The sequence below is a fragment of the Capra hircus genome, chromosome 13 (genome assembly GCF_001704415.2).
Source record: "Capra hircus breed San Clemente chromosome 13, ASM170441v1, whole genome shotgun sequence".
Taxonomy (NCBI): domain Eukaryota; kingdom Metazoa; phylum Chordata; class Mammalia; order Artiodactyla; family Bovidae; genus Capra; species Capra hircus.
Window position 1 is genome coordinate 33,999,748 of NC_030820.1, and position 26,704 is coordinate 34,026,451.

Genomic DNA, 26,704 nt, shown 5'->3' on the forward strand with positions numbered 1-26,704 from the left:
TCTGACTATGTACAAAACACTGAGCTGGGGCCTGAGAAATAGCCAAGGTAAGTTAGGCATCACGCCAGCCATCAAAAACTAACATTGTGTTGGGCAAGATAACAGGATTGACACACTCATTCTTCAACACGCAATCAAATATAATGCAAGGTCGAATATGACAAAGTTGTAATGCCAGGTTGAAGATATCTTACCAAAAAATCAGTGGCAAGGAAAACCTTGCCATCAGTATATAAAGCAAGACACAGGAGGACTACCCAAATTATTGACCTGCATGCTGTTACAAAACAGAAAAAGAAGCATGGGGACTCTACATGTTAGTTACAGTGTTTACCAGCCTACCTGTAAGAGTCCTTCAATACCAGACTGGAAACACAGATCAAAGACACTTCCCAAAGAACAGAATAATAATTAAAACAAAATTCTCTTAGGTTTCTAAAAATCGTTTTAATTTGGGTTTTGTTTCAAACTCCCAGGCAAGAACCTGTTGGCCACCACTACTGTGCATTTTGTTGTGACCACTGCAATCTGTCACACTTAGGCATGGATCCCTGTTCTCCAGTCTGTCTATACCCAAATCTATGACCCACCTGTCTGTCTCTAGTATTATAGCCATTGAGCCCACGGTAAATAAAAAACTCAGATTATGGAAAGACATTTTTATTTCCAATGATAAAGGATCTAATCTCTTGGCATTTATTTAAACATAGGAATAGTTCTGCATATTGTCTGCAGTTTAGAAAGGAGGCAATCAATATAGCTTGGGATAGAGAGAGCGCAATGGATACCCGCTTTTGAAAATCATCAGTTAATAACTCATATGTCTACCTCACAGTTATTTTAAGGCCCAGATGCTTTTTGTACAATAGAATGCGTTGCAACCTGTAACATATGCCATGCAACTTTCTGAATATAATCTTCATTAATCAGAATAAAATTCGGTCAATATAACCCTAAAAAATTATCAGGCCAGTTATAAGTAAACAGGTTCTAGGGATGTAATGTATGACATGGCAAATACAATTAACAGTGCTGTATGATATATATGAGTTCTCATTACAAGCAAAAAAATTGTTTTTCTATATCTTTGATTTTGTATCTATACAAAATGATAGATATTCACTAAACTCTTTCTCCCTGGACTCGCCCACCCCCACAGCTACATGGGCTGGTGGCCTTTCATTACATAGGTCTCTGCTCAACTATTATTAGAGACACTTTCCTAACCATTTCATATCAAATAGCAACCTCAATCTCTTCCTTTTTTAAGTTTTTTATTTTTTTCTTGAAGTACAGATGATTTATCATGTTGGATTAATTTCTGCTGTACAGCAAAGTGACTCAGTTATACACATATATATTCTTTTCCATTATAGTTTATCATGGGGCATTGAATACAGTTCCCTGTGCTATACCGTAGGACTTGGCTGTTTACTCATTCTCTACATATAGTAGTTTGTATCTGTTAACCCCAAACTCCTGGTTCTTCTCTTCCCTTCCTCCTCCCCCTTGGCAACCACAAATCCGTTCTGCCTGTCTGTGCCAATCTCTTCTGTTTGATTAGAAGCATGCCTTGGGTGCTAAAATGATGAATTGAAGTACAGCATTGGGACTTTCCTGGTGGTCCAGTGGTTAAGAATCAGCCTTGCAATGCATGGGAACTAAGATCCCATATGCCATGGAGCAACTAAGCCCACGTGCTCTAACCGCTGAGCCTGTGTGCTCTGGGGCTCTCGTGATACAACTAGAGAGTCCCTGCGCTGCAAAGAAAGATTCTGAATGAGGCAGTGAAGATTCCAAGTGCCACAACTAAGACCTGACACAACCGGAAAAAAAAAAGTGTGCAGCACTGATCTGGGAAATTCATGGGCACCCGAAAGTGTGGAACATAATGGAAGGTAGGGACCAGGTTTCCCACCATGGAAGCCTGCAGGGTGCCCAAGAGAGGCCCAGACTCAGATGACAAGATACATCATTTCATGAAAGTACAAAACGTATTTCCGGAGCCCAGCAGGTACTGTTTTTTTAAGATGAAATAACAGTAGCTGAGCATTTTAAAATATGAAAAAAATAAAGAGATCACATCTGGATAATGGCAATGAAACCCTGGGTTCTTTTGTATTTTTTAAATCTTGCATAGATAATGTTGTTTTATGTCCTTTAACATTATGCTTAACTACTTTTAATAGTTAAGACTTGGTTAAAAAATTAACAGTGGGAAGGATACTTTCATAAGAACATAATGAGTTCAATAGATGATACTACCAGCCTATGAGAGCTAAGTGAGGCCCTTGCAAAGTCAAGAATCAACACTGGTGGCCAGAGATACAGCAGTGATGGAAACCTTTTCTCTCTTGACAGGGGGAATGGTTATACATTTCCCCAAACTCACTGGCCTGCATCCTAAAATACTATGTGCATCTTGATGTAAATTATATCACAACTTAAACATATATCACTGCTGGGACAGAGAAGAGACTTGCGGTTGCCAACAATGAGGTAGGGGAGGGAAGGACTGGGAGTTTGGCATCAGCAAAAGCAAATATAGAGAGGGCTTCCCTTGTAGCTCAGTTGGTAAAGAATCTGCCTTCAGTGCAGGAGACCCGGGTTCGATCCCTGGGTTGGGAAGATCCCCTGTAGAAGGAAATGGCAACCCACTCCAGGATCCTTGCCTGGAGAATCTCAGGGACAGAGGAGCCTGGTGGGCTGCAGTCCATGGGGTCACAAAGAGTTGGGCATGACTGAGTGACTAATGCCTACTATATAGAGAGAGTGGATAAACAACAAGGTCCTACTATAAAGCACAGGGAACTATATTCAATATCCTGAGATAAACCATAATGAAAAAGAACATGAAGAAAAGTGTATATATATGTGTGAGTGTATATATATGTGTGTGTGTGTATAACTGAATCACTGTTTTACAGCAGAAATTAACACATTATAAATCAACTCTTCAATAAAATTTTTTAAAAAGTCTCACTGTTGGATCATGGAATAAAGACTTCCTGAGTAATCAAAACGTAGAAACAGAATCTTTTTGGGGCAGGAGCAAGATAAACATGTGAGATAACCACTTCACCCCAGTTTCCCTCAGGGCTAATCTCAGCGCTGAAGGCCTAAATGCTGAAAGGTTGGCTGAAAAGAGCGAAAGGTATGTGCAGATGGACCGTGTGTCAGAGGGGACGGCTGAGTCTGAGGAAGGGACTGGAGGGGTCTTCCAAGGGGATTAAGCTTCCCCTTTCCAGATGGATATGGGTTTCCATGTCTCCTACTTGACTTCTAACGAAGTGACCAAACAAAGTAAGGTAGGAACTCGACTGCCCTGGGTGCCCTGGGTGCCCTGGGTGCCCTGGGGCCAGCCTAGAATCAGCCTTTTGGGGTTGGAGGCTGAGTTCGAAAGGCCCCCAGAGCAGCCAGCGACTTTTTGGTTCATGTTTCACAATCCCCACTCACAGCTGAATGGTATTTACAAGCACATGGACTCAAGACCATGTACAAGGATTCCAAGCCCAGACAAAGTGGAAAGAACCCTGAAGTATAAACAAGGGCTGCTCCAAGCATACTCTGCTGATTGGGGTCACTGGTCCATAGTGAGATAAAAGGCTTGGACCAGAATATAAATGATGGTCTCTGAGCCTGCTGTGTAGGTCAGTGATCCCTTCTTCCCATCACAACTTTCTTGAGGAAGGAAAAGACCCATGGCCTACATTCCCTGCAAATCCCTTATATGTTGAGGCCTGATACAGAGTTTGCAGACTGGCTATTTCAAGCAGCACTGCTACCGTTTCTTGAGATGTCATGAAGACGTGGAAAACAGCAGAACATTCACTCAGAAATAACTGATGGAGGCCCTTGATATGTGTTAGATGAGGAGAAGGAGTTGGGAAAATGACTGAGATGCAGTATCTATTCTTCCTGCAAGACTGCTACAAAATTAATGCTATCACTGAGATTATCCTTACCAATCTTATGGATTGGCTTAATATCAGATTCATGGCGCCATATTTGGGGAAATCCTGGCAAAACTGCTAACATCCTTATCTGGGTGTGTCAGCTTTGTTGTAGGATACTGGGCATCTAGATGTCCCTCTTCCTGAGACATGAAGCACAGGGGGAGCTGCATTTGTGGGACACTTCATTTGGTACATGAGGTCTTTCTCCCCTTTCCCCCTTTTGGCAGAAACATCATCAAGAAGTCAAACAGATAAACTCAGGGCTCCCTGTGGCAAGTCAAGTCTCAGCTTTATAACCATACTGGGAAAAGGACAATCTGATAAAGAGAAGAACAGACTGGTTTGGGAGTCCAGCAGCACAGAATGTGTGAGAGACTCCAAAAATGACTCTGGTTTCTATTAAGACAGGGAGAAAGTTACACAAACTTGGAAAGGGCAGATGTGAAGGTGGACTCTCTGAAAGTATTCTCATTCATCAAGAGCTCAGTGAGAATGAGACCCCCAGATGTGACCTGACCACTGGAGAACACAGGAGGACTAGTGCTGTGTTATTGACAATTCACATTCATTAATGTCCTCTAAGATTGGACTAGCCATCTTGGCAGTCACATAAAGAACTTATTGTCAACTAAAACTCCTAGGTCTGCTTCACATGAACTGCTATTAAATCAAGTTTCTCCAATCCTGAATTTATACACTGATCTTTTTTCCCCCTTCTAAGTACAGGACTTACTTTCTTAAATTTCATCTTGTTAGTTTCCTACCATTATTCCAGGTACAGGCACTCTCTCGCCTCCATGCTCCCACAGTCTCTTCCTTCTTTCTCTCTCTCCCCCATCCCCTCTAATCTCTTCTCTCTCAATCCCTCCCCTTCTTCCTTTTTTCTTTTTTTCCTACCCTCAAATTTATTTACAATCCCTCCTCCAGAAATTGGTATCTCCCAGATCACCTAATGAAATGCCAAACAGGACCAAGTTAAGAAGCAAGGCCAATGTGGAACCAAGACTGCATCACCTCATGTGTAGGTAATTGCAGCCAACCTCTTTCGTGGCCTCCCTCACTGGAATCAATTCTCCTTCAGCCAAATCCCCCACACTCCTCTAGAGTATTCTTTCTAAAGTACATAACCAAGCATCCTTGCTTTCAAATCCTTTGGGCACTTCCCATTGTACTGTCCACCAGGAGAAGGCCAAATTCTTTGTCATAAGTTGTCCCGTGGTTGGTCACCACCTGACTATCTCAACTCATCCCATCCCCTTCCTTCTAGGTCACCTGAAGCAGCCACTTCTCCATGTCTAGTAAACTCACCACATCCTCAAGGACTTAGTTCAACTACAACCACTTCTCCAAGGAGGAAAGATGAACAACTTATCTTGGTTATTCCCCTGGCACCCAACCTTGGGCTCTATAATCTTATTTACCCCACTGTGTCGTGGTTAACTCATACACTTAAAAAAAATAACATGCCCACCCAGAAACACAGTGCCTGGCACAAGATAGCTTTCTTGAATGAATAGCTAAACTACTTCAGAGCTGAAATTAACCCATAAATCAAGACCTTTCAGGCTTGGGTGGATGGACAGATGCCTACTGAGTTTGAGTTTTCCCCCACCCTGACTACAAGTTTTCATTTTGTTTATGGGGATGAGGTTTTTAAATACCTTATGTAAATCCACATAAATGTTTTCTATAATATCCTCAATCTTATATCCTAAAGTCTCTAGCCTTCAAAGGGCAAAACCAGCTACCTCTTTTTTCTACTATGATGGAAAATAGAACTGACATTAATAACAAGAGCAACATGTCAAGAAGAACTCTGATGGATTCAGAGACCTTGAATGACTGACCAGATCATGGACTCAGCTATATGATTCTAATCCAGTTACTTAAAGTCTTTCATCTTCAGGGCTTTTCATGTATAAAATAGAGTTTTAAACTAAATAATCTCCCAGGTTATTTCTGATTTTAAGAATTTAACATTCTTTAACACAGTATCTATTCTGTGGGGTCCTGGGGTGAGCCAGCTCTCTATTGGGCAGTGGCTACCTCCCCAGGAGAGGGCTATAGGGTTACCTGTGAAAGAGATGGTGACCTTGAGTATAAGAGAACTTTTTTTTTTTTTATGATGTGGCAACTAGAGAATTATATCACCAGGAAATAAGAACTCACCCTAAGTTGTCATGGAAAGGAGTTGCTCTGGGTTTGCATCCCTAAGTGTCTAATAAAATGACATGCTTTGACGCCTCATTACCCCTTAGAGTTAATGGACGAAAAAGTGATTCCTGCCACCAAAATGAAGTCAAATCCAGCACAGTAAAACTGGTTTCACCCTGTTAAGTGTCTAGCTCTAATTATATAACAGCTCCTAATTATAAAACATGATTCAGCTTAAGAATAGCTATTAACACCAGCATCTCATTCAAATTAACAGTTTATTTGCTGAAAGTTGCTTGTTTGGAAAAACTGCTAAAGATTGCTTTGCACACTCACACGGGTGTATGAATGTGCAAAGCCACAAGCACACAGGCAAAATATTGTATTTTAAAATCTATCAGACATTTGAATTTTTAGGACATACCAGCTAGTATTATGGGTGGCATCATCTTATTTTTGTTCAGTTGATAGAAATGGACTCTTGACAGTGAAAACAGAATAAAATGAAAAAAAAAAAAAAAAAAAAAAGGCAATAAGTTAACTGTAAAAATGGCCCAAAGCTAGAAGAACAAGACAAGAGTGATGTCTGGGGAGAAAGGAACTGAAAGGTGAAAGCAATGCTGTGTCAATACAAACACAGACACGTAAGAAGTACCCAGTGGTCTCTTTAGAGAGTAGATCCTCAGAGATCTTTGTTCCCACGACATTCTGCCCCAATGTAGACTCTGTGTTAGGACACTTCCTGCCGTGGCAGAGACAGAAGCTGACCCAGAAATGCCAATGGTCAAGAGGCAGTTGCCTCGCTCAGCATCTCGCCAATTAACTAAAACAATGAGCTCCAGGCTCTGGAGACGGTTTTTAGATGCAAACCTCTCACTGGGAGATACGCAAACGATCGGAAATAAAGGATAAAAACTCTAAACTTGAGAAGCCACGTGCATCCTAATGTTCATAGCAGCACTATTCACTATAGTTAAGATATGGAAACAGCCTAAGTGTCCATCAACAGATGATGGATAAAGAAGACGTGATGTGTACATACACAATGGAATATTCCTCAACCATAAAAAAGAATGAAATATCGCTATTTGCAGTAACCTGGATGGACCTAGAGAGATTATAATACTAAGCGAAGTACATCATAAAGACAAATACCATAGGGCACCACTTATACGTGGAATCTAAAATACGACAGAAATAAACATATCTATGAAGCAGGAAGAGACTCACAGACACAGAGAACACACTTGTGGTTGTCAAGGGGGAAAGGTGGGAGAGAGATGGATTGGCAGTGTGGGATTAGCAGATGCTGACGATTATACATAGGATGGATAAACAACACGGTCCTACAGTAGCGCACAGGGAACTATTCAATACCCTTGATAAACCGTAATGGAAAAGAACATGAAAAAGACTTTAGTGTACAGCAGAAATCAACTATACTTCAATAAAATTTAAAACAAAACAAAACCTTTTATTTATTTATTTTGTCTGCAGTACATGGCTTGTGGGCTCTTAGTTCCCTGATCAGGGACTGAACCCCGGCTCCTGGCAGTGAAAGAACAGAATCCTAACCATTGAACCATCAGGGAATTACCAAAACAAAACAGTTTTGAATTAAAACAGAAAAAAGGAAAAAAGAAAGGGTAAGACTGTATCATAATCCTGCTTCCTTCCTGGATGGCCAGAGTCTGCAAGTCATACTGTTGCAGAAATGGTTCATTCTGGAGGGGGCCCTGGCCTACTGCACGGCCAGCGCGCAGCTCTGAGGAAGCCCCGTTCAAACCATCCTTCACCAATGGCAGCCACCCCTGATCAAAGGTCAGCGTCAGCACTGCATGAAACCCCCACCATCATTTTTCTGGCCATGAATGGTAGTTCACTAAGTGGGAAAAGGAGTGGTGGGGATCCCAGGAGAGTAATAATAATAAAACCCCAAGGGTTCTCTAGAGCAGATCACCGCTAGAAAATTAGCTGTGCTTCTCTTCTTTCCAGTTCCTGTAGGGAAATACACATGCTCAGGAGAAGGGCAGGTGTGGGACGTGGTGGGGGTGGGGGGCGATCTGCACTCACAAAATTAACCCAGATGGTGCACTTTATTGTTTGTGACATTAAGAGATGCACCAAATAGCAAACTAACAAGAGCTTTGGATTTAAGATTTCTAATAGAGCTCAGACCTAAAAATTTTGAATAACACAGAGGCTCCCAATACCTTGGAATTTTATTCTAAAATTCACAGTGGCCAAATTAACAAAGAATGGTTCATTTCAGTTATACCATCTATTTGGAAAACACAATTCCTGAAATTCCAAATTTACAGAATTTGGTAGGATGAGGGAATGGTGGTTGGCATGTGATTTATTCTCTATTACCAATATAGCATATACAGAGATAAATATGTAAAAATATAGTGTGTGGTGTATATATATATATATGTATATTGCTCTGTTACTGTGTATATTCTTAGTTTGCTACAGAACAATATTTTCATATGAATTTCTGGACAACTGACAGGATTTCTGAACTAAAGACTCTGTTACTATCATACATACACACACATATAACACACATACATACATACACATACATACATATCTTCTCTATCATATAAATGGATCATTGTGAAAGTGAAAGTCGCTCAGCCGTGTCCAACTCTTTGCGAATTCTCGAGGCCAGAATAACCGAGTGGGTAGCCTTTCCCTTCTCCATGGGATCTTCCCAACCAAGGGATCAAACCCAGGTCTCCTGCATTACAGGCAGATTCTTTACCAGCTGAACCACAAGGGAAGCCCAAGAATACTGGAGTGGGTAGCCTATCCCTTCTCCAGGGGACCTTCCCAACCCAGGAATCAAACCAGAGTCTCCTGCATTGTAGGTGGATTCTTTACCAACTGAGCTATGAAAATAAACTTATCACTCAGCTAAATATTGCCCTAAACACTGTTATTGACCTTATAATGCTTAAAAACAGTATAGTACAAGAACTAATGATTATTCTGTTTGTGCACACATTTGCATTAGCATATATGAGAACATATAAAAAACTATACATTCAATATTTGGCTCACATTTGAATTTTTAGGACATCGTGTGAAGTCTTTGGATGCTATTCTCATGAGTGATGCATTCCTATTGAATTAATGAAACAAACAGCCTCTTCCTAGTAAGCACAAGATGAAATGATGGAGCAGGAGGGACAACTCAGAGACAAATGATCCCCGAACCGCCTAATTCAGAGACTTACAGGGATGAAAGAGTAAGGCATAGCAGTGAGAAAGAGATTCCATTCAGTGACAGCACAAAGCCAGTGTGTTATTCAATTGGTTTGCCATTTGTAGATATTTTCCTGGTCATTTCTTAATCTTCTAAACTTCTGTCACATAATTCCAGGTCAGATACCATCTCATTTTCACTTACAGTTACTGGGTCACCAAGAGTTCTTTGTTGTTTTAATTCACAAAGTATTTTTTGTCTCTCTTCTCCCCAAATGGCAGTCAGACAACAATGACCCCCTGACACCTGAATTTCCCGGCGCTAGAGAAAGGACTACCAGCAGAATGTTAATCCACTTAAATCCATCTTTAAAAGCTGAACAAATGAAGTCACTGTGGACTAAATCCCAATGCTATTTTAACATCATACCTGTCACACATTACTTTCCTTGCTTTTTAAGGTAAACACATCTCTGGTCTTTTCCTTCTCTATATGAAATGATTTGTGTTTCTTGGCCTGCAAATTTGTATGTCTTGAGTGGCTTCAAAAAACAAGACATGTGCTTCCTTGCAAACTCCTTTACAATTTCTTCATTCTTTTAAGCCTTTCTTCGGTGAAAGAAAGGCACTGTCAGGCAGAGGCTAGGTGTATGAACACTCCCAGGTAACATGCCTCGTCAAATAACCAGGAGGGGACTTCCCTGGAGGTCCACTAGTTAAGACTCGCCTGCCATTACAGGGGACATCGGTTTGATCCCTGGTCCAGGAAGATTCCATGTGCTGTAGGGTCTGGAGACTGTGCACCACCACTTCTGAGCCTGTGCGCCCTACAGCCCGTGCTCTGCACTGACACTGAGCACCTCAGCTAAAGAGCAGCCCCCACTCTGCAGCTAGAGAAATCCCACACACAGCAATGAAGATCTAGCGCAGCCAAAAATGTTTAAAAAACAACAAAACCTAGAAGGAAGTGGGCTCTTAAGATCTTAAGTGATATATATTTTTGATTATTGAGACTTTAACTCACACAGAACTATCACGTATCCTATCATTTTACCTGGAATACTCTGCACAGTTGTTATTATTGTAAGTGAAGTGAAAGTGAAGTTGCTCAGTCGTGTCCGACTCTTTGCTACCCCGTGGACTGTAGCCTACCAGGCTCCTCTGTCCATGGGATTCTCCAGGCAAGAATACTGGAGTGGGTTGCCATTTCCTTCTCCAGGGGATCTTCCCGACCCAGGGATGGAACCCAGGTCTCCTGCATTGCAGGCAGACGCTTTAACCTCTGAGCCACCAGGCTTCAAAAATCTTGTTGAGAACTGATGGTATGTGATGTAGATGGTTAACCCAGACACCATGATGATAAACAGTTTTCATGATATGGCAATCAAAAACTGGACTCCTTGTTATTTTTTAAACCATGTAACCCACACAACTTGAGCTTTCTTTCTAATTTGTGATGTTAGCTTCCTTTGTCCTGCTCACATAGCTCACCAAGAGTTTGCTTTGACAGAGTATAACTAACACAAGAACATTGTTTTTACTACAAAATGCAAATTTCCCAAAACACAAGAATATGACTATAACATATGTTTCAAAATACGAGACAATAAGTCCCTAAACTTTGAGCAGTTTAGCCTGAAGGATGAACAAAGGCCCTCAAGCTACAATCAGGATCCATACTATTGATTTCTCTTAGAAGCTGCTGCTGCTGCTAAGTCACTTCAGTAGTGTCCGACTCTGTGGGACCCCAACAAGTTCCCCCGTCCTTGGGATTCTCCAAGCAAGAATACTGGAGTGGGTTGCCATTTCCTTTTCCAATGCAGGAAAGTAAAAAGTGAGAGTGAAGTCGATCAGTCGTGTCCAACTCTTAGGGACCCCATGGACTGCAGCCTACCAGGCTCCTCTGTCTGTGGGATTTTCCAGGCAAGAGTACTGGAGTGGGGTGCCATTGCCTTCTCCTCTCTTAGAAGCTAATATTGCTAAATATTCTAGTGTAGATGGTCAAGCCAGTAGCAGCTGGTCTCAGAGTCAATACACTTCAATAACTGAAATATTCTGTTTTAGACATAAAACTGCCACATGAAGATGGCCATATTTACTTTGTCCCAACGTGGAATAAACAGCAGTATTTTCCATCATGTTTTCTTTTTTTTCCTAGAATAAATTTACCTGATCTCAGGTTCTTATCCCCCTCAATTCACCGGCAAACCTAATGTTTATTTGAACTGAAAAAATACATTTAGGAGTCTGCCTAGACAACTAGCCTAAACCATGAAGTAGGAGATTTATGTAAACTGCATTCTAATTGTTCAGCACACTTTTTAGAATCAAATATCTAAACTGAACTCAAATTTAAACTTAGATATTTAAATTGAGAGAGAAACATATACCCTCTTCGGGCATCTGACTTTCTGATTTTATCCATTCTCTGATTTTCCATTCACTGACTCTGTGACACAGCGATTTCTCCTACTGGTGGATCTTTTCAATGAGGTGCTTTGATACACAGCAGTATCCTTAGCACGCTGATGTACTATGTGACATATGTTATAGTCATAGTCGGTGTATACCGGGCATACTTCACATTACCTAAACTGAGACCCAGTGGAAACTGGTTAGTGGTGCCCTTCCACTTGGTGATTTTAAATGACAGCAACAGAAACAATGGCTCCAAAGTCTTGGGTACGATCACAGGAAAACGAAGGAAAAGACACTTGTTAAAGGCAGGTGAGAAATAGAAGAAAGGTCTTGAAAATGTGTCGCCATAACACCTGTTCAGTTTATTCTTTTAAAAAAGAACATACCAAGAACTAAATTGATAAATTTAAGACTGGGAAGCTTCCTGCTTTGGTAGAACCTGTGTTGACATTGTGAAAATGAAAAAAAATCATCAATATCATTATTTCTGTAGTTAGCCCAGAACTTTGCAGAGCTCTGAGGACCCCAAATCTCAGACACAGAAGCAGCAGAGGGGATGTAGGTGACGGTGGGTCAACACTTACCTGGCTCGAGCCTCCGCAGGGAGTGGTAGGTCACTGGTGGAGTGGCTTGGGGAGGCTGGCTGCCCAGGCGATGCACTGGGCAGGCTGTGCACTGGCTTTGGGGACCTTGGCACTTCACCGAGGGCAGAGTCTCGCCCGGAGAATGAGAAGGAGGCAGAGACCTCCCCTGCAGGGGGCAGGTCTCGGGCCAGCCCGGTGGCACTGGGCTCTTGACCCCGTCTTTGGTTTTCTGCGTTGAGCAGCACCTCTGTGTCAGAAACACCGTCGCTCCGGTGCAGGCCATAGTCCTTAGACTCAGCCACGCAGGTCCTGAGCCCCGAGAGCTCAGTCCTGGAGTAGGACGAGCCGGAGTCTCTGCTGGACTCGGCCGATCGCTCACTTCTTCCCCCCCTTTTCTCCACAGCCTCGGGGTCCTTTCTGGACCTGCTGTATCGAAATGGAGTTTCAGAGTCCACTTCCGGATCCAGGGTGAGCCCATACTTTTCTGCCAGCTGCCGTCTTCTCTCTGCTTTGTACCTGGCGATTCTTTCGGCTTTGGACTCGAGGCTTTGGGTGTCCATGATGCCTGAGCTGTAGGGGGAGTCAGCATGGATGCCTGAGGTTTCTGTGCACTGTTTGGATCGAGTCTGCTTTTCTAGTGAAGAATCTGAAGTTTCTTCTTCTTCATTTGATCGACCTACAAGAAGATCATATACACAGAATTCAATCAAAGACATGCATTTATTCTACTCTGTTCTGTACACAACACACTGAGTGGCCAGGCTGTGAAGAACAGATTTCTCCCCTCCTTGAGGTCACCTACAGTGATTTACCTGGGAGGCTGAGGAAGTCTGAGGTCTGCAGGGAAATACATTAAGGGCTGAGATGCTCTGTGCACCGCACAAGCCATGTCAGGCATGGTCTCGGCTTAAAGCTCAATCTTGACAGCCTTCACTGCTGCTCACTGTCATTTCCCCTTATTCATGTACTTTTCTGCTTTTGAGTTTAATATTTCATGTGTGAGGCCAGAGGATGTGTTCAGAGTCCTCTAGAAAGGATAACAGATATTTGAACTGCTGTAATTTGACAAGTGACAAGAGTGTGGTTTCTCAGGATCTGATAGTAACTATAATAATAATGGGCCATGTCAATATCTGCCAGGTAGTGGTGGTACTCTCTGTTAACAGAAGTGGCTTTTTCCAATTACACTATGTATGTGTGATGTAGAAAAGATCTACAATGAAAACACAGGAAAGTTAGCCCCCAAGTCACCAATAATCACTAATCTATAATCATCAGTAATAAATAAATGCATAATTTGCTAAACTTTCCTATATACTCTTTCTAGTCTTAGTGATTGTTTTCTATATAACTCATATTTTATATAAACCTTGAGAGTCCCTTGGACTGCAAGGAGATCCAACCAGTCCATTCTGAAGGAGATCAGCCCTGGGATTACTTTGGAAGGAATGATGCTAAAGCTGAAACTCCAGTACTTTGGCCACCTCATGCAAAGAGTTGACTCATTGGAAAAGACCCTGATGCTGGGAGGGACTGGGGGCAGGAGGAGAAGGGGATGACAGAGGATGAGATGGCTGGATGGCATCATTGACTCAATGGACATGAGTCTGAGTGAACTCCGGGAGTTGGTGATGGACAGGGAGGCCTGGCGTGCTGCGATTCATGGGGTCGCAAAGAGTCGGACACGACTGAGCGACTGAACTGAATGTTCTACATAAAACATTTCCCTGCTTGCAAATCTTATTTTGAAGATATCATTTTTAAGGCTTTATACTATTCAATAGGCATTTTAGAATCAATTTAAGCCGTCTCATATTTTTAGGCATTTAAGTTGATTCTAACTTTTAATCCATCTTATTTTCTGATTACAATTACAAAAGATAGTTGCGTAAAAGTAGAATTGCTTTATCAGTAGGTACCTCATTTTAAGATACTTGCTATATTGTCAAATTAATTTCTATAAAGTTTGCATCAATTTACAATGAAACCTGAAATTTATGTTCTCTCACAAACACTTCTAATTTTTAAAAAAATCACCTTTGAAAATATGAAAAAGAATGTGCATATATGTATAACTGAACCACTTTGCTGTACAGCAGAAATTACCTCAACCCTGTAAATCAGCTATATTTCAATAAAAATAAAGATAAGAAAGCATCCCTGTAATATATAAAACCATAAATGAGAATATCAAATAATCATATAATTTATTATCTATCTGTATCTGTTGTACTTCATTTTACACCTCTATTTTGGATTTATATAAATAGTTCCATATTTCTAAAAATGTTTGTCATGATGTCATGTTGCTCCAAAAAATTAAAAATTGCCCTAGATTACCAGGAAAAAGAGGATGCATGCATTTTTCAACTATTTAGTAGCCATTTTATCTTAATATCTGGTCAAGCTTGTTGCTCTATATTCTTTTGATTCACAGTGTCTCATTTTAGTCAATTTATGTAAAATTTTATAGGTATATGAGTTCTTTATATTTTTCATGAACATTTCCAAACTTAATTTTTTGTGAAGTCTGTTGAGGATTGTCTTTGAAGCACAGATGTTCAATATGTAGTCAAATCAATTGACCTGGTCACTGGTGATTTCTACCACTGTTTCTGTGTTTTGAAAGTCCATTTCCATTCAACCGGACCTAAATATTCATTTTTGTTTCCATATTCTTAATTATTCTCTTATAATTAATGATGTGAGTCACTGAATCTTATTTTTGTGTTGAGTAGGAAGTGAGGATGGGACATTGTCTCTCCCCATTGCCATCCCATTTTTCCCAAGACAAGTTTGTTAAATAATTCTTCCTGACTAACATGATGCTTATAAGATCATATGATACATTTTATATACAATAGGATTTATTTTGGTACTCTGGGTATTCTTGATTCTTCATGTGTGTAATGAGAAAAAAAAAACCTTAGTTCTCTAGTTTTCTGGCCGTAGAAAACCAGAAATTGTAGAGACAAGCAAACTGATCACATTATGAAGGGAAACTAGCAACTCCCTCTGAAGAAGAAACTAGAAGACGCTGGCTATTCAAAGCAGTAGCACAGGGCAGCAGAACCTGGGATGTAGACAGGGAGAGCAGCCCCGTACATGCCATTCTCTCCTAAGGTCACGTGGGATATCTGATGCGCACACCAACATCCGAGAAAGCACAGAAAAACTAAGTCATGTTTGGCATGCTATTTAACAAGAAATAAATATACAATGCATTTAAAATTACACCTATTCAAATAATTTAAAGAGGATATTTGTTGCATAAACACAGAGTGAGACCCCTAAGCATCTGAGGTCCAGCTTTGCCTGTCAAGTTCCCTGCGAGCAGCTCGGCCCTGTGCTGGGCATCAGGGCATTCTGTTTAAACCTATTATATATAAGAGATGGCTGTCTTATTCAGCCCTTTCCCAAACAAACCTGAGGATCTCTGACAGCTGGGGCCCTCAAGAGATGGAGAGAAAGAGCCAGTACCTGCCCCTGGTGGGGCCCAGGCTGGGACTGGGGAGAAATGATTGGTCATCAATTACTCAACAGTGAGGTCCTTTCTTGTTGTGACACCAGGGGACCACACCTGGGAGGCATGGTGGAGCTGACGTGGGTGTTGCTGCTGGTTTTAACAAACACATATCTTAAAAAAAATTACAATCTGCACAGTTCACTTGTTGCAACATCTCTTTTTCCAGGAGTGCTGGATAGAAAACGCTGATGATAGGGAATTCCTGGTGGTCCAGTGGCTGAGAACCAGCCTGCCAAGACAGGGGACATGGGTTCGATCCCTGGTCCAGGCACAAGATTGCACATGCTGTGGGGCAACTAAGCCCATGTGCCACAACTATTGAGCCTGCACGCCTTGAGCCTGTGCTCCACAGCAGCAGAAGCCACTGCAAAGAGAAGCCTGCCCACAGAAACTAGAGTGGCCCCCGCTCACCACAATTAGGGAGAACCCGAGAAGCCACATAGACCCAGCACAGCCAAAAATAAATAAAGTTTAAAAAATTAAAAAAAAAAAAAAAAAAAAAGGTTGATGAGAGGCCTGCCGGCCACAAGCTCACCGATGTGCGGGCTGGCCGGGTCTGTGGCACGCATGTATCTAGGCGTGTCCTCCTCCAGCAGGCGATGAGTCACCAAGCCCGTGCAGCTCTGCAAGAGGATAGGCTGCGTGTCGGTTTCAATTCCTTCTAAGCGCCGGGCAATTCTTTCTTTTCTGTGTGAGACACCAACCGAGGCAGAGTGAGTCAGGGGCATTGGTTCTCCGGGAACACTGGTTACTGCTTGGCAAACTCTTCTCCTTCTTCATTAGGTACAATGAACATCTTACCTTTTCATTTCTAAAAATTCTTTCCTCTTTGGTTCAAAGATTTTTCTTAATTCTGCAACTAAAAGAAGACAAAAAAGAAGAAAACGATGATCCGGTAGTTAGCTGTCATGCATTCATTTCATTCACTCATTCACACAACATCTATGGAACTCCGTTTATGGCTCCCTTGTAACAGTGATGTACAAAACAGAGTTCTTGCAGACTGTGTAATAACAGGGGAGGTGGGTGCCAAATGAGTAGGCATGCACGCAAATATAGACACAGATACACACTCACTCATACATGTCACAGGTTGGTCTAAGAAGTAACACCGTGAGAACAAGAGACGGAAAAGAGAAGTGAGCTCTATTTCGCCCAGGAGAACCAGGGGAGGCCTCACCAGTTTGTCTTTAGGTTATTCTCTAGTCAGCAGAAAGCTCACTATTTGGTTTTTAGTTTTATATAGTATTTTAAACTCTTCATCCTGCAAAACTTCAAACATTTGCAAAAGTAGAGACTGGAGGACTATGAGCGCCACGTGCCACCAGCAGGTTATACCACTCAAGAGCTCACAGCAGTCTGGCCTCACCCATCACTGAACCTGTAAAGATTTGCAGCCTCCTTCCTGCTTGGGTTGCTAAGGTTTCGTAATGTGGTACACCTTCTCCAATACAGTTTAGATTAACCTGGTTCCTGTGCCTCCCCTTTCCGACCTTTCACTGGGAGGAAATGTTAACATGTTTCCTTGCTGGAATTTAGGTGGATGGTAGAAAGGTGACGACCCTCACTCCCCTGGGCAACACTGGATGATCAGACGAACATTTTGCTGATCTTGGGAGGGCCTCAGATAACACTGACCACAAGGACATTTTTATTGAGAGGCCACAGGTTTCTGTGGAAATGGCCAAATTTGGTAGAGAAATTTTTCTTGCTTCCTCCTCAATCCCGTGAATTCACAAGGGCTCCTCTGAGCTTTTCCTGCTGATGTCCCAGGAAGAGAGGAGTGGCAATAGGCCTAGGGCCCATGAAACATCTGCAAGGCTGAGTCAAAGCAGAAGCTCAAAGGATGGGATATAAATGCTTGGGATTTAATTTGCAACTGCTTCAATTTCCACTTGAAAATTGGAACTTCAATTTCCTTTTTTTTTAAGTGGCTATTTTTATTTTGGGCCACATTTCGTGGCTTGCAAGATCTTAGTTCCCTGATCAGGGATTGAACCTATGCCCTTAGCATTGAGAGCATGAAGTCCTAACCACAGGACTGCCAGGAAATTCCCTAAGTGGTTCTGTTTAGGAAGGAGTCAAAACCATACATGTGCGTGCACACATGACTTCTAAACTGTCCTTTGATTGTGTTCAGAGATACCAGCCATGTTTTTATTTATTTATTTTTAAATGACAGCTACCTTAACAGTGGGTTGGACTGACATTTTAACAAGGATAGTTGGCTTCACAGGTATCTCTGTTACCAGTGGCCTTCCCGGGAGTAGCTAAGAGCAAATGCTCGCAAGTAGAAGACCAGGGTCCAGGGACAATGGTACCTCCTGCCTTTGGAGGAAGTGCGGCTTATCACTGCTTCCCAGTTAACAAATGAGCTCTCACGAGATGGTGGTGATAAAACTTTCATGGCTGGTAGCACAGATTCTGGAGATATTTTCAAGGATAAGTATCAATGAATTATTTAAAACCCGAAGTGGAAAACTGAGCTCTATTTTTCATAAAACTGCTCCAGAAACAGTTGACACCAAATTCCAAGGACTCTGGGAGGTTTGTCTTAAACCTGTGCCCCAAACCCGTAACTGAGAAATGGAGCATATGAATAGAACCTGCGTGGTACAATGACATGTTGCCTTTTCTCCTGAATTATTTCAACTAGGTAGATTACAGTCTGAAAGTGTGTGTGCACGCTCAGTCATGTCTGACTCTTTGCAACCCCAAAGACTATATAGACTGTAAGGCTCCTCTGTCCATGGGGTTTCCCAGGCAAGAATACTGGAGTGGGCTGCCATTTTCCTCTCCAGGGGACCTTCCCAACCCACGGATGGAACCCAGGTCTCCTGCCTTGACAGGTGGACTCTTTACCACTGAACTACCTGGGAAGCCAAATGTGTGTATCCCCCTCACCAATTCATATGTTAAAATTCTAACCCCCCTAAGTGATAGTATTAGGAGGCGGGACCTTAGGAAGGGATTAGGCCCTGCGCTCATGAATGGGACTGGCCCTTTAATAAAGAAGCCCCACAGAGCTCCCAAGGGTTTCCCTGGTGGTCAGACAGTAAAGAGTCTGCCTGTGATGCAGGAGACCCGGGTTCAATCCCTGGGTTGGGAAGATTCCTTGGAGAAGGAATGGCGACCCACTCCAGTATTCTTGCCTGGAGAATTCCATGGACAGAGGAGCCTAGCGGGCTACAGTCCATGGGGTCGCAATGAGCTGGACACGACTGAGCAACTGACACTTTCACCACTTTTGCACAGAGCTCCCGAGCCCCATGCACCACGTGAGGATGCCATGAGAAGTCGGCAGCCTGCAACTAGCAAGAGGGCGCTCACCAGAGCCTGACCATGCTGCTGCCCTGATCCTGGGCTTCTAGTCCCCAGAACAGTGAGCAGTAAGCTTCTGCTGTTTGTAAACCATCTGAATGAAGTGAGCCAGAACAAGCATAAAAATAAGAATGCAATGCATTCGGAGAGGCACACGATGTCTACTCTGAACAATCAAGTTGACTTTTCTGGTCCTCATTTGCGACTGAAAATCATTTTTATCTCATTAAAACTTGAACATTTTCTATAGAAGTTGTGCACCTGAAAACATTTAAAGAAAATCCAGCAGTACAGTGAAAAAGATAAGCAACATGCTCCATCTTGACATTATTTCCCAAAATCCAGAAAGAAAGGTCAACTCATGGTGAGTTGACGCACATGTAACATAATTACTATAGTATCACAGATATACTGTTACACAGGTTGTGTAAACGAGAATGACTTTTTATTTGGCTATGTATGTTTCTGGTTATTTTGTTTCATTTTGCTGGTTAAAAAAATTTTTTTATTTACCTATAGTTGATTCACGAGGCTGTGTTAATGTCTGCTGTACAGCAAACAAATACATATATTCTTTTTTATATCCTTTTCCATTATAGTTTATCACAGGATATTGATTACAGTCCCCTGTGCTATTCAGTAGGACCTTGTTGTTTATCCATCCTAAATATAACAGTTTGCATCTGCTAATCCCCAATAACCTCAGATATGCAGATGACACCACCCTTATGGCAGAAAGTGAAGAGGAGCTAAAAAGCCTCTTGATGAAAGTGAAAGTGGAGAGCGAAAAAGTTGGCTTAAAGCTCAACATTCAGAAAACGAAGATCATGGCATCTGGTCCTATCACTTCATGGGAAATATACGGGGAAACAGTGGAAACAGTGTCAGACTTTATTTTGGGGGGCTCCAAAATCACTGCAGATGGTGACTGCAGCCATGAAATTAAAAGATGCTTACTCCTTGGAAGAAAAGTTATGAGCAACCTAGATAGTATATTCAAAAGCAGAGACATTACTTTGCCAACTAAGGTCCGTCTAGTCAAGGCTATGGTTTTTCCTGTGGTCATATATGGATGTGAGAGTTGAACTGTGAAGAAGGCTGAGGGCCAAAGAATTGATGCTTTTGAACTGTGGTGTTGGAGAAGACTCTTGAGAGTCCCTTGGACTGCAAGGAGATCCAACCAGTCCATTCTGAAGGAGATCAGCCCTGGGATTTCTTTGGAAGGAATGATGCTAAAGCTGAAACTCCAGTACTTTGGTCACCTCATGAGAAGTGTTGACTCATTGGAAGACTCTGATGCTGGGAGGGATTGGGGGCAGGAGGAGAAGGGGACGACAGAGGATGAGATGGCTGGATGGCATCACAGACTTGATGGACATGAGTCTGAGTGAACTCCGGGAGATGGTGATGAACAGGGAGGCCTAGCATGCTGCGATTCATGGGGTCGCAAAGAGTTGGACACGAACTGAACTGCACTCTCAGCGACTGAACTGAACTGAATCCCCAAAGTCCAGTCCTTCCCTCCCCTCACCTCCTCCCCCTTGGTAATCAGAAGTCTGTTTTCCATGTTTGTGAATCTGTTTCTGTTTCATAGGTTAGCTCACTTGTGCCACGTTTAGGATTCCACGTACAAGTTGCATCATATGGTATTGGTCTTTCTCTTTTTGGCTTACTTCACTTAGTATGATAATCTCTAGTTGCATTGAATGATGGTTTATTTGAATTGCTAATGCAATTGCAAAGGAGAAAAACTTCAGATGAGCATTTGTAGTACTCCCCACTCCCACTGAATTTTGGTCAGGTATATTCTAAAGCACTGTAAAAATAAAAAGCTAGTACTAAGAAAGCATGGAAGTCGCCCCTACTGTGGAAACACATGGTCATTTCATGTCTTTTGTACAGAGTCCACAGACTGCTCTATCACTGCTCCATCTTCTGACTGCCGGCCCTGAACATAGTTTATTATTATTTATGATCTCCCAAAAGAAGGTTTCCTTCCTTTAAAATTTTTATATATTTCAGTCTCAGAGAAAAATTAAGACATTTTTCATTTGTAAACATTTGTTACTATACTTATTTTTACCCCCTTTTCTATCTCCATATGTATATTCACATGTAAATATATACGAAAATATGCATATATTTATGTGTATATACACACGGATATAGGGCTTCCCAGGTGGTAAAGAACCTGCCCGCCAATGCAGGAGATGAGTTGGAACCCTGGTTTGAGAAGACCCCCTGGAGAAGGGCATGGCAACCCACTCCAGTATTCTTGCCTGGAAAATCCCATGAACAGAGGAGCCTGGTGGGCTACAGTCCACGGGGTTGCAAAGAGTCGCACACGACTGAGCAACTGAGCACGGTGAGCACGAAGGCACACACATTCTCATATTCACATATTAATTTTTCTGAACCGTTTAAGAGTAAGTTGCAGCCTGATGCTCCTTTTAACTCTAAATCCTTCAGTGTCTCTTTCCTAAAAACAAGGGATTTTGAAAAATTAGATGCAAATGCCATAATTCAATTGACGGTATGCTGTGTCATATGTATATAACTAATACATGGCTCAGAAAATAGCAATATTCGTCATCATAAATCCAGATAGAAACTAGCACAGCTGGTCTAACTTATGTTGCAATAAATTTTCAAGTGCACTGAGACTTGTATGTACACTAAATTATCCCTTGCTAAAATCCCTGTGATTTTAGTCTGCTGTCCTTGTCTAAGAAATATGGATTCTATGACTCTATTTCTTCAGCAACTTCTGACGGGATTGCATTGGTCATTTTCCAAGTAAGGCAATTTAAGAGGATTTGACATCAGGGGCTATAATACTTTATAAAACTATTTAATTGCCTCATATACTCTGTAATAACGTATAATAGCAATATGCAGGATAATTTGGTCTGTTAGGTGCTTTTCTTGGGAAGCATGGTTTCTTCAATTAGCTCTGAGAACAGGCTTTCTGGTAAAGTTATTGTTGATTTCAGTCCCCCAAGTCTGAATACAGTAGAATCTTCCAAAGAAATGTAAGTAGTGGGGGGACTGCCAAGAACAGCTCTCCCCTTGCCTGCATTTGATACCACGGGCCAGGTCCAGAATATTCTGAATGCTGATCTTTTCTTCCCCAGAAGTAATCCACTTTAACTTTTACACTTGGATGGCAGCCACTAATACAAAGACCAGCAGCTTATAAAATAAAATCATTACAAACCTAGAGGAAAGAGGGGGAGGTGTGATGGCTATCAGAAGGGTTTTGGGGGGGATAATGAAAATGTTCTAAAATTGACTCCGCTGATCGATGCACGACTCTGTGAAGCTACCAAAAGCCACCAAACTGTCTACTTAAAATGGATAATTGTATAGTATACGGATTATAACTTGTTGAAGCTGTTAAAAAAAAATAGAATCATATATTTTGTCCATTTCATAACTCCTAAATGGAAAATCTATTTTAATAGGATAAGCTTTACACTGGTAAAGGGTTTTAATCCCTTGATTACTTGTTCATGATACATGGGTAAAGGAAGTTCCTTAGAGAAAAATCAAAGATCATTTAAAAGCTCAATTTCACAGAAGCATCAATCCTGCCACTAAATGAACAGGAAGAAGCTTCTGTAAACTTATAAACCAACATGAAACTCCATGACATTAAAACTCATGATCAATTCTTATTTTTAACCTGTTATTACCAAGAACTGACAGAATACTGAATACACCTATTAAGGTGGAGAAATAAAAAGACCTCAGGTAATACCTGAGGTCTTTCCAAATGTGTCTGCCCAAATTCACAAAGAGTAAAGACTATGAAATAAATCTATGGGAATTAAGATGAAATTCAGGGGAGGAGGGACCCTAATGCTTAAGAAGCATGTTTGAAAAACCTTGTTAATTTAGAAACATAAATCTGGTGAGTACATAATCATCTTTGATTAGGGAAAATCATGGTTTTTAATGACCAATTATGATAATGTCTAATAAAACTGGTTAATAAGTTTATACATTTTAAAATTGTTATATGTAGAGCTCATTGAGCTTTGAGGAATCTAGCATCTCACATTGTTCTTAATTTTTCTGATCTTATTATTTATTATTCACTAAGAGAAGGAAAGGGGGGACAAAGAGAAGAGGAAACCTTTAGTATGTAACTCTCCATAATCAGTCAAATCTAAGCCACTGCTAAAATCAGCTTGTTCATTCTTGCTCTTTATTTTGATCACCTTCACAGATTTTTACATTTGGCTTGGGCTTCCCTGGTGGCTCAGATGATAACGAATCAGCCTGCAATGCAGAAGACTTGGGTTTGATCCCTGGGTCAGGAAGATCCCCTGGAGAAGGTAATAGCTACTACCCACTCCAGTATTCTTGCCTGGAGAATCCCATGGACAGAGGAGCCTGGTGAGCTATAGTCCATGGGGTCACAGAGTTGGACACTACTGAGCGGCTAACACTTTCAGTTTCACTCAGGTTAAATTGAGTTTGTCTTCTGAAAGAGTCTTACAAATTGGAAGAACTTTTCCATTTCACACCTCGGGTTCCAGGTGGGAACCCTGCACATAGGTGTCCTCCCCAGTTAATGAGATTACAATGCAGTGCCTTTCACTTCCAGGTGCCATGAACGACCAGAATTTTCTTCCTCTTATGAAATCTCACCTGCCTTCTTAGAATTCTACACATTCTTCTTATTTTGGACCTCTGGAGCAAAACAGAACAAGACTCTGTTTCAGTGGACAGTTTTGTTAAACACTTAAAAACTGGAAAATGTCCCTTCTTGAAGTTGTTACCACCAGGCCAAAACCCTGGGGTCCTTCTTCAAGCATCCATCCTCATCAACCCGTGTCCAGGAGTACGACTGACTCAGTTCCTCAGGATGCACGTAAATTTGTCAGTGGGACTTTTAAAATTGATTTTGTTTCTGTTAAGAGAATATTTTTTCTGGTCTAATTTCGTCTGGGCTTGATCTCATGATTTACTGCTGCTATTTTTGGTTTTTATGTTTTTTTTTTTTTTTCAGGACAGAAGAAAACCCTTGATCTTCCACCAGAACTGTTTCATTTTTAATTTATTTTTATTGAAATATAGTTGATTTCTAATATTTCAGGAATGTAGCAAAATGATTCAGTTTTATATGTGTGTGTGTCTGTGTATACACACACACATACACATACCTATATACATTCTCAGATTCTTTCTATTATAGGTTATTATGAGCTACTGAATATAGTTTTCTATGTTAAACAGTAGGTCCTTGTTTGTCACTTTTATATACAGTATAAAATCTTATAATTAATAGAATTATAATTAATTATTAATGAACCCCCAACTCCTAATTTATCCCTCCCCAGCTTTCTCTTTGATTACCATTAGTTTGTTTTCTAGGTCTGTGAGTCTGCTTCTGTTTTGTAACTTCATTTGTATCATTTTTTCAGATTCCATGCGTGAGTGATACATGGTGTTTGTCTTTCTCTGACTCTTTTTTTAATCCATTCCTCTGCTGATGGACATTTAGACTGCTGCCATGTCTTGGCTGTTGTAAATAGTGCAACTTTGAATGTTGGTGTGCCATGTATCTTTTCAAATTAGGGAATTATATCTTTTTTGGGCATATGCCCAGGAGTGGGATTGCTGGAAAAGCGGTTTCTTCTGAAGCAAGGTTTACACAGCTCCTTTGGGATAAACACAGTTTGTGAGTTGGTATCCCCTGAGTTAGTGTTACAGTTGGTAGAAACAAATATCAGGCAATGCTCGTCTTATTTCATGTGCAATACTAGACGTAGAGGGCTGGTAGCTGATGCAAATATTTGACTGCACGTACATCTCAACCAGTGAAAGTGTGAACTCACCAGATGTGAGTGTCTACTTGGATAAGAAGAGAGATGTTTAAGATGCACTTTGCACTGCTTGCTCAGTGTGTTGCCCAGTCGGGAGCTGAAAGATATCCTAGCACTGGAAAGCCTCAGGGGGCTGGAAGCAGTGGGAGGGGGTGGACAGAAAAGAAACGGGCCAGTAAGCAGAGCTCATCACCCCTGGAGAAGGTGAAAAGCAGGAGAGAGATGAGGTGAGGCTGATTCTAGGACTGCTCTCTTTTCCGCGATGCCAGCTTCCAGCAAAAACTTGAGGATGCCTAGAATGAAATGAAGGGACTCGTGGTACGGTGAAGTCCATCTACAGAGGAATGGATAAAGATGTGGTACTTATATACTATGGAATATTACTCAGCCATAAAAAGAAATGAAATTGGATCATTTGTAGAGATGTGGATGGACCTAGAGACAGAGTGAAGTCAAAAAGAGAAAAAGAAATATTGTATATTAATACATATATGTGGAATCTAGAAAAAATGGTGTAGATGATCTTCCCTGCAAACCAGAAATGAGACACAGGTGTAGAGAACAAGTATATGGACACCACGGGCAGAAAGGTGGAGTGGGATGAATTGGGGGATTGGGGCTGACATATATACACTCAGTTCAGTTGCTCAGTCATGTCTGACTCTGCAACCCCATGGACTGCAGCACGCCAGGCCTCCCTATCCATCACCAACTCCCGGAGTTCACCCAAACTCATGTCCATTGAGTCGGTGATGCCATCCAACCATCTCATCCTCTGTCATCTCCTTCTCCTGCTTTCAATCTTTCCCAGCATCAGGGTCTTTTCCAATGAGTCAGTTCTTCGCATCAGATGGCCAAAGCATTGGAGTTTCAGCTTCAGCACCAGTCCTTCCAATGAATACTCAGGACTGATTCCTAACTAGTAAGAACCTACGGTATAGCACAAGGAACTCTACTCAGTGCTCTGTGATGACCTAAATGGGAAGGAGATCCAAAAGAGAGTGGATCTATGTATAGCTGATTCACTTTGCTGTACAGTAGAAACTAACGCAACATTGCAAAACCACAATACACCAATAAAGAATAATTAAATAAATAAAAATGTGACAGAAGAGGTTATCTAATTAAGGTGGCTTTCTTGATGAGGCAGAAAGGGGCACCGAGGAGAACTGAGCTGGGGATTAGGGAAAGAGTTCTCCAGGAAAATCAGATAATATATTTACACGCCCCAGATAGAAGCCTTACCTTTAGGAAGGGCAGCTAAAAGCTGAGCATCAATCCTTCTTTTGTGGTTAGCAAGCTGTTCTTTGTCTTCAAGCAAGAACTCTTTCTGAAAGCTAAAAATGATTCCATTAAGAAAATGTTTAAAGTCCTTTTAAACCCAGGTATCTGATATGAACTGAGATATCACAGAACATAAAAATTATGGTACTGTTGTACATAGTTAAACATGTGTGTATAGATTACAAGTAAAATATTTTATTTGGGGGAGTTAATAGGTAGCTTTTTTTCAATTATTCATGGTTATATTAATATGATTTTGGGGTGCAACTAAATAATTACATCAGCATAGGCGGCAGGGGGTGGGAGGGATGTGAGGGTATGTGTGGCCTCTGGTGGCTAAAAACATCACTGCACTAGGAGATGGATGCCTCTGTTCAGACTGACAACCTCTTCAAGGGCCACCAGCAGCTGTGC

The 26,704-nt window shown here is 41.5% G+C and overlaps 1 protein-coding gene across 5 annotated transcripts in view; it reads right to left on the bottom strand.

The window, feature by feature from the left end:
- SVIL (supervillin) overlaps window positions 1–26,704 on the bottom strand; it is a 259,517-nt gene that overhangs the window by 78,538 nt on the left and 154,275 nt on the right. For all 5 annotated transcript variants that reach the window (XM_018057196.1, XM_018057199.1, XM_018057195.1 and 2 more), the window contains 4 exons: window positions 26,252–26,343; window positions 16,653–16,710; window positions 16,387–16,538; window positions 12,326–13,001 (listed from right to left, as the gene is read on the bottom strand). In XM_018057196.1, the coding sequence (XP_017912685.1) occupies window positions 12,326–13,001; window positions 16,387–16,538; window positions 16,653–16,660 (836 nt within the window). In that variant the 5' untranslated portion in view covers window positions 16,661–16,710; window positions 26,252–26,343. The remainder of the gene's footprint in view (window positions 1–12,325; window positions 13,002–16,386; window positions 16,539–16,652; window positions 16,711–26,251; window positions 26,344–26,704) is intronic.